This window comes from Tubulanus polymorphus, chromosome 2 (assembly GCF_964204645.1).
Source record: "Tubulanus polymorphus chromosome 2, tnTubPoly1.2, whole genome shotgun sequence".
Lineage (NCBI taxonomy): Eukaryota > Metazoa > Nemertea > Palaeonemertea > Tubulaniformes > Tubulanidae > Tubulanus > Tubulanus polymorphus.
Genome location: NC_134026.1, coordinates 18,327,921 through 18,343,037, shown reverse-complemented (window position 1 = coordinate 18,343,037; position 15,117 = coordinate 18,327,921). Strand labels below are relative to the sequence as shown.

General features: G+C 35.7%; 1 protein-coding gene across 1 annotated transcript in view; it reads right to left on the bottom strand.

Annotated features, from left to right (window-relative positions):
• Positions 1–512: 512 nt before the first annotated feature.
• LOC141900775 (exportin-7-like) overlaps positions 513–15,117 on the bottom strand; it is a 35,583-nt gene continuing 20,978 nt past the window's right edge. The window contains exons 25-29 of the mRNA XM_074787805.1: positions 9,051–9,211; positions 8,044–8,142; positions 6,897–7,024; positions 5,895–6,039; positions 513–5,443 (exon numbers count right to left, since the gene is read on the bottom strand). Of these exons, the coding sequence (XP_074643906.1) occupies positions 5,931–6,039; positions 6,897–7,024; positions 8,044–8,142; positions 9,051–9,211 (497 nt within the window). The 3' untranslated portion in view covers positions 513–5,443; positions 5,895–5,930. The remainder of the gene's footprint in view (positions 5,444–5,894; positions 6,040–6,896; positions 7,025–8,043; positions 8,143–9,050; positions 9,212–15,117) is intronic.

Sequence of the window (15,117 nt, the reverse complement as noted above, 5' to 3'; positions counted from 1 at the left end):
ATTAGATAACTATATCCAGTTCTCGGTGGCAGTGGTATTATTATGCAAATGAAAACTGAAAAAATCATTCATGATTAACCAATAGCTGCACTTGTAACGCAAACAATATATATATATATATACATATATATATATATATATATATATATATATATATATATATATATATATATATATAAATATAAATATATATATATATATATATATATAAATATATATATATATATATATATATATATATATATATATATATATATATATATATATATATATATATATATATATATATATATATATATATATATATATATATATATATATATATATATATATATATATATATATATATATATATATATATATATATATATATATATATATATATATATAAATATATATATATATATATATATATATAATATATATATATATATATATATATATATATATATATATATATATATATATATATATATATATATATATATATATATATATATATATATATATGTACACACCATACAGTATTCTCTAAAGCAAGCAATTTCCATGGCAGGGATTGAAACCAGACCATTTTAAAGCCTTTCATCGTCACTTCATGATATCCCTATTCATCAATCACACTTACCAAGCAGACGTTTTAGCAAAATCTGCACAAGCGAATATACAAGAGCACTGTTATGGGATCCAGATATGTTCTCTAAAGGCTGGCTTATGTCGACGAGCAACGCGACACCTACTGATGCAACTGGGTTTATCGCCGATTAGCGGCCTACGAGAGGCCACCAGTTGCTGCGCGATCGGTTCGACATAAGCCGGCTTGCAACGGCAACCTGACGCCTACCGACTCGTCACAAGCCGTATGCGGCTAGTTGCCCATGTTCTACTCCAGCCTACGGTAGGCGGACAGTTGCTTTCGATCGCAGCTGACATAAGCTCATCTGCGACGCGACGGAACTGAGCGCAGCAATTCCAGCCAATGAGAGACCACATATACATAGCACAAATTATCACCGCTAGTTAGCGTCATTCGTAATTAGTCATAAACTTTAAAATTCAAGTAGTTCAAAACGTAAACCAAACCTTCAGCACGGCAGTGGACTGGACCGAAGATCTAGAAACGAAATTGTTAGAACTAATGGTGTGAGCGGCCATCTTTATATAATGTCGCTAGCACGTTGTATTCAAAACAGAATCAGAAAGATCAAAGTCTTAAAGAAATAGCTTTTCTAATAGAAACACATTTCCCAATAATTCAAATTAATTCTCAAAATGTGTATCACGTGACCATTTGAGCTCCCGCAGTTGCTAGTAATCGCAACCGACATAAGCAGGTAAGCAACTGGGAGGGTCTCGTATCCCGCTGGTAGGCCTCAGTTGCTGCGCATCGGAGCACAGTCGACATAAGCTAGGCTGTGATCGCGGTTGCTCTCAGTTGCGTCGGTAGGCGTCGCTTTGCTTGTCGACATAAGCCAGACTAAAGGCTCAAAAACTAGCTAGAAAAAGCATGCTCTGTTTAAAAGAAGCTTTATTTTGATGACAGATACAGTTGCAGTAGTTATTGCGTTAATATCAAAAAGGACTAAAATTCCTTTCCTTCTTAAGTGTTTAATGCTATCCTGGAAAGGGTCTGCCAGAGGGAATACTGTATTTCTAAACGAAAATATGAGCAATATAGGACAAGCTTTACAAGCTTAACCCGTTCCCATCTTTCATCAAAACCCAGTTTATTCACTAGAGACATTAGATGAAATAAATAACTGGTGATACTTACAAATATTGGGGCCAGTTTCAGAAAGAGTTGAGCTATAATCACACAAGCGTTTAACTCAAATCTTTGGTCACACTACATACATCTACAACAATGAAAACTTAACTTATTTCAGCTAGAATTGTGTCTTGAAACTAGGCCACCAGACTGGTATTTTCACCGAGCCCATAGTTATTACATGCTCTAGCGTAGTGCTTCTTCTAAATTGAAATCTAATGCTTTATAACAATGGAGTGTACAAACATTATAACCCCGTTTCATAACCGCTGGTGCCTGATGAAATCAGAGAACTAATCAGCTAGCATTAATTTTCCAGAAAGTGGCGAAAACTGTAGGACATTTTATATATACTTAGTTAACGGCCCTTTTTTCAGCTATTGGAATTCCAACCAGTTTAAAAAACAGCACACATTAACATATCATACCCATTGAGCAAAAATTGACAATATCTATTCAAAAGTGTACAGAAAATAGAATCGGCCGCGGTCTGATTGAGGCAAGAAACAGTCAACCTCGGTTAATCATCCATGACTAAAAAAAGTATATTGTATATTTAGTAGTAATATATGAGGATAGAAAAAATGAAGCCATTGCTAGGGAATTATGAAATCATGAGATAGTAAAGACTATTATGAGCTATTATAACTGACTATTATATGGCAGAAAAAGAGGATCAAAACATTTTGACAAGACCATTTCTTGGATTTTAACACATCTTTTTTCATATCAATCTTACCCCTAAACTCATATCCAATGTTATAGACACAAACATCAAATCATTTTCATAAATGAGAATCAAGTTGTTGAAAAAAACTGTCACTAGCTTCTGATTCAATAAACTTCCCAACTAAAGAATGCGGTAGGCCATAGTTGAACAGATTACATTAAAAGCCTAGCATTTCATCCCAAATACGACAATTCTAATGGCTTCATACTGGATATAATGAATGATCGGTTATAACAAATACATTTCCGGGTGCCTAAAAGTTTGTTGTAATGAGGGGACACTGTACTAGTAAAAAGCTGGTGAAAGGATTAACAGATGTTGATACCTACATAACCCAGAAATCGAGTCGGAGTCATCATCCAAAAACCGAGGTTGACTCATTAACCAAAAATCTATCTGATCTGAACACCTTTGTTGAGATATTGTAACTTGTCGTAGGGAGAATCACATTTTGTTATGATGAATTCTCTTCTGCGACATTATTTCCTACCTTACAGAGAGATCTAGAACAAAAATCACCTGGCTGTTCCTAAAGATGAAATATGAATTATGAGGATACCTCAAAGTTGGTGCACGCTAACATTTTTCACTCAAAATTGCATTAAGTAAAATTGGGTACTGGCAAGGAGCAGGCCTGTATATAGCCTGTATATATGCTGTAGGCCTATACGTCTGCCTTGAATCTGACCGAAATTTTGAGCTTCTTTTTAAAGAAATATGCCAAACTCACTTGATTCAAAGCCAAATTCAAGGAAAAAGAAGCAAAACTTCCTTCAGTATTCAACCTAATATGTCAGATGCTCGGAAATGCTACTCATTGCATCTAATTTTTCTGAGAAGGACTCCTGGGACCCCCAACTATAGTTACTTACCTATCAGTTGGTGGTGGTGAACTTGGCCAAAGTATCAACATGCTAAATCAACCGGTAAAAAGTACAGTTGGTAAAGTAAGCTCATTTTTCAGAATTTCATCATGGGACGCCTCACCGTAAATGATAATTGATATCCATTCCAATTGTGCCTGATTTTCAACGAGTTTATACATTATATTATCAGAATGATTTTAAGCGGTGGTTGTCAAATGTTTGCACGTAACATACAGTCAGATTGGTTGGGGGACTACTGTTAGTAACTAATGAACACACTCATCTCATTTACGCAGCCATCAAGGAAAGACCTGAACCGCCTGTGTAAGGCATATGACAGGCGTTCGAACAATACTACTGGTATTCTATACCGTTACAGCAAATTTGGCAGATTGAAATTGATGTAGAATTTATTTTGAATCCATGTATGCATTAAAATTGACTAAAATCTCATCATGGTAGAATGCCTGACTCATAACTATAATAGTGAATCCTACTCAAATGCCTCACGTATGGCGAATGAAGAAATATCGAATGGCTTACACTGGGGGTTCAGTCTTTCACAGATGCTTGCATCAAAACAAGAAGCTACAGACCGATGAGACATATCTTTCATATTGACGGCAGGATTTTGACCTTAGCCTGATTAAATAGCATCGAATCACAATAAACATCAAACATTTTTGACTCAAATGTTTTTTCAGAACACATTGATGATTTTGCCTAGACAGGAAAATTCTCAAACTAGCATAATGAGCGTTATGTACACAAAAAAGTGAATGCTTGCACCGGTATAGTAAGGTCTTTCTTTAATCATTTGGAGTATGGATGTCTCCTGGAATTCCAACAAAAACATCGTTTGAAAAATCATAATTTTCTGGAGTAAAATTTGTATTTCTGAGGGATACTTACATGGGGCAAATATTAGAAGTTACCTTAGCTTGGGAACTATACCGCTAAACATTTTTTGGAATATCCACTACCGTACGGTGGCGCCACCACGAGCCACGTGACTCAAAATGTTTAGCAGTATAGTACCCGAGCTAAGGTAACTTCTTATATGTGCCCCACGTAATGTATCATGAAGGAAATAAACATTTTTCTTCAGTCATGTTTAGATCATAACTTCTCAAAAACTTTTTTTCTTGATGCTTTAGTCTTAATTTCACATCTAATTATTTGCAAAAAATTAGTTTTCTTCATTTCTCCCCTCATTTGAATTCAATTCAAAACAATTTTCATTCTCTGTATGATCTTTCCAGTCCAAGATTTTGTGGAAAATACTTAATACAAAAAATCTATTGTTATTTTTCCCCTGCCCAATTTCAAAATGTATCATGTGATAGTAAAATGTCTTATCTTGTATTCTTTCCTTCACCCTTCCATTTTTTCCCCGGAAATCCGTACTCAAAGTAATTAAATAAAGAGGCCAAACAACAAAAATACAAAGACTGGAATACTATATAGCGAGTGAACCCGGGCTGCATTTACAGACAGCGCATAAGTCATTGGCAGATGATTAATTCATTCATCATGATTTGGTCATAATTCAGTAAAAACTGAAATTGCGAGACAGTATGTCAAAGCATGTTGAGAACTTCCAAAAATAAATGATTCCATCTACGAACGACAAAACTTTCCATGGTATATTTACCAAATACAGAGTAGAAGTGAGTAGAAAAGATAGTGGGATCTGCAATGTTTTGTCTCTCCATAAAAACTGCTTTCACATGCAATAACTAAATAGTTGGCAGAATTGTGATTAGGAATGACGAGGTTAAGAGAATTGTATAAAATGGGTACAATTTACAATGTACATTAGGAATTCTGGCATTCGATCAGCTAGGGATTGATAATTTGCATTTAAATTTTGCTTTTAAGTCTTCTGATTGCAATACATACTACAGCAATATTTCAACCTCTTCTTTTGCGAACTACTTAGCTAGCTACATGTACATACACAGATTGTACGCTTTTGACGCCCTATCTATAGCTTGTGCATGTACTTTATGAACGTTCCCCTTGGTAAAAATATTCGCTAATGTAGCCCTCTCATTATTCATCATCGCAATAGAGAACCTGCAAAATTTTGATGGAAATTTTCAACTGATGCCAAAACATAATGTACCAAGTGGCAAAGAATTGGATGGTTCCGAAGGCCATGATTTGGATATCATCAGAGCCACCCACATTGGATACATTTGTGAAAGCAAATCAATACCTATGTAACTAAATTGGCTCGAATGAGTTTTACAATTTTCTTTCTATATGGAGTCTTTCTATTTGTAAAAAAGACAGCAAACTTAGAGTACAATCACACTTCCATATATACATTCATTTGCCGACGTTTTGCCCAGTAGATATTTGTATGAATCTATAAGCATTGACAAGCCAAATACAGTTGAACCACTCAACCTCAGACAGTACCAATCATACAAACAATTATTCAGTTCTTTTATAAAGAGAATTTCATCATTGTAGTAATCATTATCATTATCCTTATCAGAGTTGATGATAAAAAATACATCACTTTCAGTTCACGAGAACCAGGCTTGGTAATACTTCGCTAGCTCATCATATCACTCGAATTCACAGACGTCGCACTGGTATTGTTAGCCGCTGATTTTAATGTATTGTTCATGTCTCGCCGGAAAACTGACAAATTCTGAGTAAATCTGCAAAAGTGTATGGATAAAGTATGATAACAATAATGAACAATTGCCTATGGGCTTTATCAATGTCTTTTGAGATACTAAGTTGGGCTTTTGAAATACAGGTCATGAATCATATCATCAAATGAGCGGTATAAAAAAATTGGCAATAATCTATGGTGAACTCGTAGTCGAATCTCGTATTATAAAATAACAACCTCTGACAGTATAATACGGGCTTAATGAATGTTATCACTGCGATGTGCCCATCATAAAAATCACTTTGAAATATATATATACTGCAGTTAGATCTTTGTCCGTAACATACACATCCCCTAAAACATGCAGAAAATAGTGCAGCGTAGTAGAAGAGTCACACGGTAACAGGAAAATCCCCCCTGGTAAAACTCCCCCCAAATTTGATTTCACAGCAATATTCAACACAATACTTCAAAATTATTATGTTGAAAAACTTATAGTAGTTTTCAAACATTTCAAATGTTTTTCACAATATTCACCTTGGATAATCAATGACTTTGACCAAGCTACGTGCATAAATATGACATTATTCTGTGACTTTTAGCTAGAAACGTGCATAAAAATGATATTATCGTATATCTGAACATTTCTATGAAGAAATCTAGTTTAAAAGTAATAACAATATATCTGTGTACCTATCTGTAAGTATTATTGTAAAAAGTATTATCTATTTTCATTTAGGTTTTTTACTTAAATTTGACAGAAAACTGAAATTGGGGGCATTTTTACCGTGTGAGATTTTTACCGGGGGGATATTTACCGGGGGAATTTTACCTACATTCGAGTCACACACCATACACCAGGTTCAGTACTTCCAGTACAAAATAGAGATCTTCACTAACCTGTCTCTGTTTTTCATGAGCAATGACCTTTCAATGCCTTCCATGAGTTTCTCAAAACATTGAGCCATGTCTGCCTGTTTGTCGACGGATTGACTACTGATGATTGATTGTCGCAGTTCATCGAAGTACTGAAAATAACGTAAGACATAAGATTGTGTAATCATTCTACATGGTCTTTATGGCTTCATGGCTACATGGCTTCATTATTAACAATGTTAGTTTTCCACAAGGGCACAGGATCCCTATTCGGCCGCAGCCAACATGTGCTTGTCCTTCTCTATTATTGTATAATTGAGTGATAAAATTTGTCTTGCTATCACATACACCAAAACAATTAACAAAACAAGTATCGGTAGATTATACTCTAGTACGGTGTTAAGCGGTTGATGCTTTACATCTGCAAGTTAATGTACAGATACTGTGGTTGGTAGGACTACAGACTTTGGGTCAATTAGTCTAAATGTAAGATTTTCATTCATGCTGGAAATGAATTTAATTTTTCTGTTCAATGATTTAGCCTGAATTGTATTGAATGTGCATACCTGTCGCCCAGCTAAACCCAGATAGAAATTAGCATATTTCTAAACCCGAAACAATATTGTCTTTTGGCATGTTTGATTGATGCCAACAACTGATCTATTTCTATCATCCTGTAAATTGAAATTCAATATAAACCAGCTTTTTGAATGTGGAAGTAAATGCTATTTGAATGCATAGTTACGCATGCATTTTGTAACGCGATTGCTGATTGGTCGACTTGTTGTTAGGTTTCAATATAAACATGATATATTAATGTCACCCAAGCATTGGGAAAGGAAATTCTAGATCTAGGGCATGATAACCTGGCATCCATGCCGGCATTAAGTGTTCTATTTTAATAAATAACAGGGTCAATCCCTATTTTAAGATCGACAAAAAGTGTTCGTCCCGCGGTATTTATTATTGAACCTCAATCTGAATCGTTTGTGGCAGGGAAGATACCTTCATACTCAGATAAAGGCGTGTGATGGCTTTAAGCGAATATGTTGTAAACAAATCTGTAGGGGAATTTGATGATAACACCTTGTGAGGTAGCCATCTATCTCGATTTTCCTGCATTCGACCAAGGTGCAGATTTCCATTAGAGGTTAATTAGTTTTTTACAAACCTCTTCATTTAGAAGTATAAGCCCTAACAGTGGTCTCGACATTGACCACTGGTTGCGACAATCTTCAAACATTATTATGTTCAATACGGTGGACAACATCTGTAACAATAGAAGAACAATTCAGAGAAACTGTTTCATTTCGAAACGTCGAATGTAACAACATATTAATTCAAGCAAGTGGGATTTGACATTTTTAAGTAGGTTAAATAATACACTCAATTCACTAATTATGTTACATGCATAACGGTAGCATGATAACAAATATCAAAACAGTTTAATAAAGGCAGCTATAGCTTTGTGTAGGAACAATTAAGTGGTACAGACCGAAAAACAAAATTTTGGTCGCTTACACAGAAGGGCAGGGCTACTAATCAGTAGACAATGATTAGGAAGCAACTGGATTTTGAGCGGTAAACCCTGAGTTGCTTCCAAGTCGTAGTCAGATAGCAAGGAGGTTACCCGAGCTGAACCTGGCCACTGGCTGTAATACTGAATTGACTACCAAGAGCCAGGTCTGCAGCATCAAAAACTGAATTTCAATTAAAATCTATCGATAATTTTTACAATATTCAAAAGATGAATGAAAATTGGGTGGAATACAAATCCTAGAGATTAAACCGAGTTCATTAAATCTTAATGTCTAATGATTAGATGTAGGATTCAGAGATTAACAGCTAGATGAAAATTGAAAATAACACATTTGTCAGGCATTAACTGAACACCCTCAACCTTCTAAGCACCACGCAGGGCATTAAAAGTGGATTCCATGTTTACTTTTCCCAATGGGGCAGAGAACCTTCGACCTAGAAACTCTGACGCCACCAGCGTTTGAACCCATAAACCCTGGATTGACAAGACCAGTGCGTTTTAAACCACTCGGCCACTGCGCCTCTCTCTCTCTTAGTTGATACGCATTTCAAGTACATGTACTGGCATTCAATAAACCACAAATAAATAATAGCATGTATTCATAGAACCTGAAATATTCCATATTACATTTAGCTTACCCCTCTCAATATATCAGGATGTAATTCTAGAATACGAAGGAAAGCTTCACTATCTTGCACAGCATTTGGATGCGGTTTCTTATGTTTTTTAGTCAGTTTATTAAATAGATAAGTGATTATATTGTCCAGTGTAGCACAGCAACCAGCACATACCATTGTATCTAAATATAAAAGAAAAGATCAATAATGAGTGGCACTCAGTGGTGTTTTGCAATGATGTTGTAAATAATGAACAACAGGTCCACAAATCTTACACATTTGGTGACTATAGGTCACCATTGGAAGATTATCTTTAATAACATCAAATGTTTTCAAAGCAAAAAAATGAAAACAACCATGGCTAGTCTTGACTAACAGGACAAAAAGTAAGTTTAACTTTGTGGCATTTGCGACAGTTAAGGATGACTAGTGTCACTTAACCATTGACATTGATGAATGAATAAAATATGCAATCAAAATACATGTCACTTCAAATCTAAGGTATATTAAGTTGATTTTGCTTTACTACATGAACTAAGCCACAGCTCGACAATTTTCTAAATCTAACAGAAAAAACTTTATCATCATACCAGTCATACCAAGTGTTACATTTCATTCTATGCATATTTTTCCGCTTTAAAACATAAACGAGAAACGTTCCTGAAAAATTTGGTTCAGATCCAATAGCCATGATCGGTGTGCAATCTGCAGCTACCACCAGTCTACCAGCTCCATCCTCCCTCGGCTGGCATGTGTACCTGGTTATTCTATTTATCCATGAATTGGCTTAATGATTATGCAACAGGCCATCTGATTGCTGTGGCACATTTTCTTGCAGCTAAGGAACTCAAGTACATGTGTACCAGGGCTAATCAAGCAGGGTTTCCTGCAATGGCAGTCTAGCCAAGGGAGAATGGCCAGCTCTTACCCGGACAACATACACTGACTACCCAACTCCGAAAAAATATCATTTCCATCATGTGTAGAAGATGCATCAAGAAGGGAAACAAATTTGAAAAAAAAGAGATCGTAAACATTGACACAAACAATTTAACACCTAAATCGGAGGTATGCTTGAAGATGAATATGGGAAGAAATGATACAAATTCATCATTACCGTTATAGACAAGAGGACTTTGAAGTTCTGAGGTTCGAAGCAAAGTCTGATGTATAAATTATGTATTACATAAAAGAAAGGCAAATTATGAAAAGAAATTGATATTCCATTAGAGAAGTTTGTTTAAAAAAATTCAATTTGTTTTCCGTTTGCATTGCACACGTGGTAATGTTATTGTTTATATCTGACGTCATCAATCGAGGCGCACAGCTGAGCCTGCCTGTCAATCAACATAATTAGTTAACACTAAAAATGCGCTTACTTGAAAAACTATGTAGTGTATCAATCTGGAATTTTCGGCATAATATCCAATGCTAAATACCTTACTTTAAAGGTTTATTTGGTGTAAATCGCATAACAAATATTTCTAAAATTTTGTTCTTAACTTTTGAAGTGGAAGCGTGTTGGCGTCAACGTGTGTATGGCTGTACGTACGGGTACTGGCGCTTTAACAGACTCAGCATTGATGGTGTATTTATGCGCAAGTAGATGTAATGATTTGTTTTAACCGCTAAATCGGCGTTCATTACGCATGATTTAAAAAATTGATATAATTCAGAATATTTGAATATATTTATCATGATAATTTTAATATTCTTAAGACAAGCGAATTACGTATGTGGACCTATTTCATTGGGGCGTATCACTCAATCTGAAAAAGAAATCTTCCGATCCTGTCACGTGACTTCATGACTGCAACTTGACCATAGCTTAGGTTCTCATTCTTCGAACCAAAAATGGCATGAATGGGTTAAAGCTGCTTACCAGAGGTAACTACTGAGATAAGAGAGGATAAAATGTCAACGCAAGTTGCAAACATTTCCATTTTCGCAAAGCAATTTTCTTATTCAAGCACTATTTTACAACTTCAGTTAAATCATTGAGAGGCATCAAAGACAGAGAGACATACATGTACATCAGGAAAAAAATAGGTACATTAAACCATGCGTCATACAGATCAGCATTAGTTGTACCTTGCAACACCTTTTCAGCATATCATTATATCTTACCAGCTTGACCAGAAAGGGGAGGGAAGGGAATAACCTGTACTGGTAAGAAGAAGCTAGAGAAGACAAATTCTATTTGAAAAATTGTGATATTCCCAGCCCCCCAACTGTTCTACATTAGCCAGATTCATTCCCAGGTCATATCACTGGAATGAAACATCAACTCAGGGAAGGGTAGGAGCGCCTAACCCTTCAAGAGGACGGTATAATCCCATGCCTTTTTTTCAAGTCGATGACCATTCCTAAGTTCTGCCTTACCATGGAGCTCAGGCTGAACTGAAAGTGGGAGTCACCTGTAAACCTTCTATTTCTATTAAATTTTGAAATTTCAAGGAGTTTTTGGCACGTCTGATGCCCATTTTCCAATGACAAAATAAGACTGCTGCCACGCGGTTGATTGTTTGTTGTTTATGCCTTGAGTACATGAAAAGGATTAAAACATTCACTACTTTTATTGAGCACATAGGCTATGCTTTGTTGGATGAATTGAAGCGCGCGACCTCAGATTCTAAATATAGATTTCCTGCGCAGCGTTATTACATGTATATATATTATCAAAAATACATAAAGAGGACTTTATTAATTTTTGATATTACTGATCTGTACAGTGGTTCTAGACAACGGCGGTGTTTCGCAATGATGTTGTAAAAAAAGATTTCAGAGATCGTAGCACGGGTTTTATACGATCTCTCAACTTTTCCCCAAGACCTAACCCCCCATCATTATCTCAACGGATCTACATCAATCTCAAGAATGATAAAAACTCATTCTTTTCAACCGAGGAAATCCGTGACTCCACGGAAGATTTTCATCCCTGGATACTTTGTATGGCGAGTCAAATCTCTGGTTGGTATTCACAATTTTTCCACAAAAATTAGATTCATGTGACAAGACCATGTTGCCTAGAAACCAGGGCCATAGTCTTAGCCAGTTCATGGAAGCGATTGGTGTTCTATCCAGATGCGGAAGTGAAACCTTCACGATTAAAAATGAAAGAAATTCAAACATTCAAAAAAATGAGTAAGTAATAAGTGTTTGGCAAGGCATGAAGTAATATACTTAGAAAGAAGAGAATTGTGCGGAGAAAAGCCATTTGCCTTGCCAAACACTTATTACTTACTCATTCACCAATTTACTCAACTAACCTGTTTTCCTCTGTATATATACTCCTGTTTTTAGTCAATATCTCACACCTGACGATGATCTCTAGGGTGAGATCGATACATTGTGTTCTTATATTTTAGATTGTTTTGAATAAATAAATTCTCGATTTTAAAATTATTTTAATTTGTACATAGTGGGTTTTTAGAATATGAATCTTATTAGCAATGATACAATTCTACAACCTGCAGGAAAAATAGTTGATCACTATTACAATAGCTGCGTTCGCACGACGAAATTTAGACCAGTCTAAATTTAGTCAAGTCCAATGTAGACCCGACCAAGCTTTCAAATGGGCAAAAATACCGTTTCAAATCGAACCAATCTAGTGTAGACCAGTCTAATTTGGCACGGTCTAAAAGAGCGAACCAGGTCCGGTCCAAATTTTTGACCTTTCTAAATCAATGTGTGTGGACAGAAACTGGTACCAGGTCTGGTCAAAATCGTAATTCTGAATCTCTACGGTAGATGTTGCAACCTCTGCAATTTATTAAGTTTTAAATGCTTTTATTACCGTTTACGTAATTGATTTTGAGTACTGTATTTTCCTCCCATACCATGGAAATGTTTGGAGTGTATCAAATATTCGTATTCGTATGTCGCAATCATCATCCGTTTTACTTCCATGTTTTGAATCATGTTTGAACAACAGTGTTTCAGACCGGTCTAACTAGTTGTCGTGTGGTCGCGGCTTATAGTGACGGTACTGGCACACACTCACATAAATGACTTAAGAAGATCAACATTGACAACAAACACACTTTGAGAATTCACTCAAAAAAGAACACTTCCAAAAACACTATTCCTAGCAACAAACATGCGATCATTCATTTTCTCTCCAATAAGCATCGAGAAACTGACAAACTGTTGATGAAAATATATCGTTTTCATAGTTATGTTCTTCTAATTCTACCATTATCTAGCTACCTTTTGACACCGTAAAAAATATCACCACATAAAAAACATATGTTGTAATTGGGGGTATTTTCTGGACCCTCTTACTCAAAGATTTGAAAGTGTCTGAAAGTGTTACTCCTGTCATAGTTGACCCCGAAATTTTTCTGGAATTGACAATGTATTTTATCACCTAGCATCCAAATTGTTGTTATTGACCTGTTTTGGAACCAATTATTAATCGACTAACATGTTTACCAAATACATGCTATCAAGTCAAAAAAGTCAATCTCTTCTTCAAAGTTTATTCAAAGAAATCCATGGCTGTATAAGACCAACTGTTGGTTACGTTATCTGATGGGATACCTCATTTTGCATAAGACGCAATTTCTAACCTTTGAAAAGTGAATACTTGGACGGGAATTGACAGATGGGACTTGATTAGTACAGTACAGTAGTTAATGAAGACTTAAGCCATAGGTATTTCAGAATTTTGCTCAACCAGAAGTGGCAACAGGGGACATTATAAACAGTACAGATTTAGAATTCTGAGTAAGCGAATGGGCCATAAAAACCGACTGAGTTATTTCAGTTCAATTGATCCAACTCTCGACAACTGGAAGCGAAACATTATTCTACGCAATATTGTGTTGTTGTCATAGCAAGCAGTCTATTATAGTCTCATCTCCAGGAAAAAAAGAGTGAACACAGGTGAACAGGAATCGTCACAACTCAATATTCCCTAGAAAAAATACGACACCTGCTACCAAATAATAAGAGATCGATGGAATGGATATGTATGTGTGAAAAAATATCATTGAGGACTCCCCTCATCCAACCCTGCCTTACTGGAGTTGAACCATATTGTCATTAAGATTCTACTAAAAGCATGAGCCGCTGCCATATCAAACCATCAGTGTGGCTGTTTTCGCGTTATCAAAAGATGCCTTTTGACTACAAGCTTGTCGTGTCTTATCTAATTCTAACCTTTGAAAAAAATACATTCAAATAAATCATTCTTGCTTTATCAACTTTCATGACTAAGGCCATATCAAGCTGTTTAGTATACCCCATTTTCCTCATTAAATTATCAATTTTTTACTTTGATGAAATTGCAATACTTCGACCTTAATACCACCTACCATTAATTTGCGGTTAGTTGTTAGAGGAAAGCACCTTAGTGTACTCTCTGTGAATAGCTGGTGAGTTTACTGGAAATAGCGATACAGTCGTTGTGACTGTATACTGTAGGAAAGGATTAAATCAGGGGATTACATCAGTTCCTACAACAGCCGAAGCCATCCTTGACAAGGGAAGGAGGAGGCCGTAGACACCTAAAATGAGCATTGTTTATCCATGTGAGAGACCATTCAATGCAGGTGTTTCAGTGCTTATCATGAGTCAAATTAGGCACAAATGCTGGCAAGTTTCTCCTGATTGGTTTGTTTTTGTCAATAGCTATGAAACGGCTATATTATGGCAGGCTTCTATACTGTTAGCAGATTCTCAATATCATTATGTTCAGATCCCTGTAAGAGAGAATGCCGCCTTCCCTACCATCAACATAGAAACTAGATAGATGGAATAGTTGTTTACGGTATTGTATCTCGACACCCTATCCATTAACCCTTCAAACTCCAGACTACATTGATAAAAGTAATAATGATAATAATAAATCATGATTTTGTGAACACACGGAAAAAGCCATTCTCAAAGTCCATCATCCCAGTGCAAAAACAGCAGCCTGGTATCCGGGGGATTATATCAACTGAAGTTCGCGAAGCCATGTCACTTTATTCTGTAGAACGCATGAGATGTTAACTATACTTACACATTGGCGGAGAAAATTCTACACGAAATACAATACGAAATCAAGTAAATAAAAGGTCCGACAGTCAAAAATAATTCT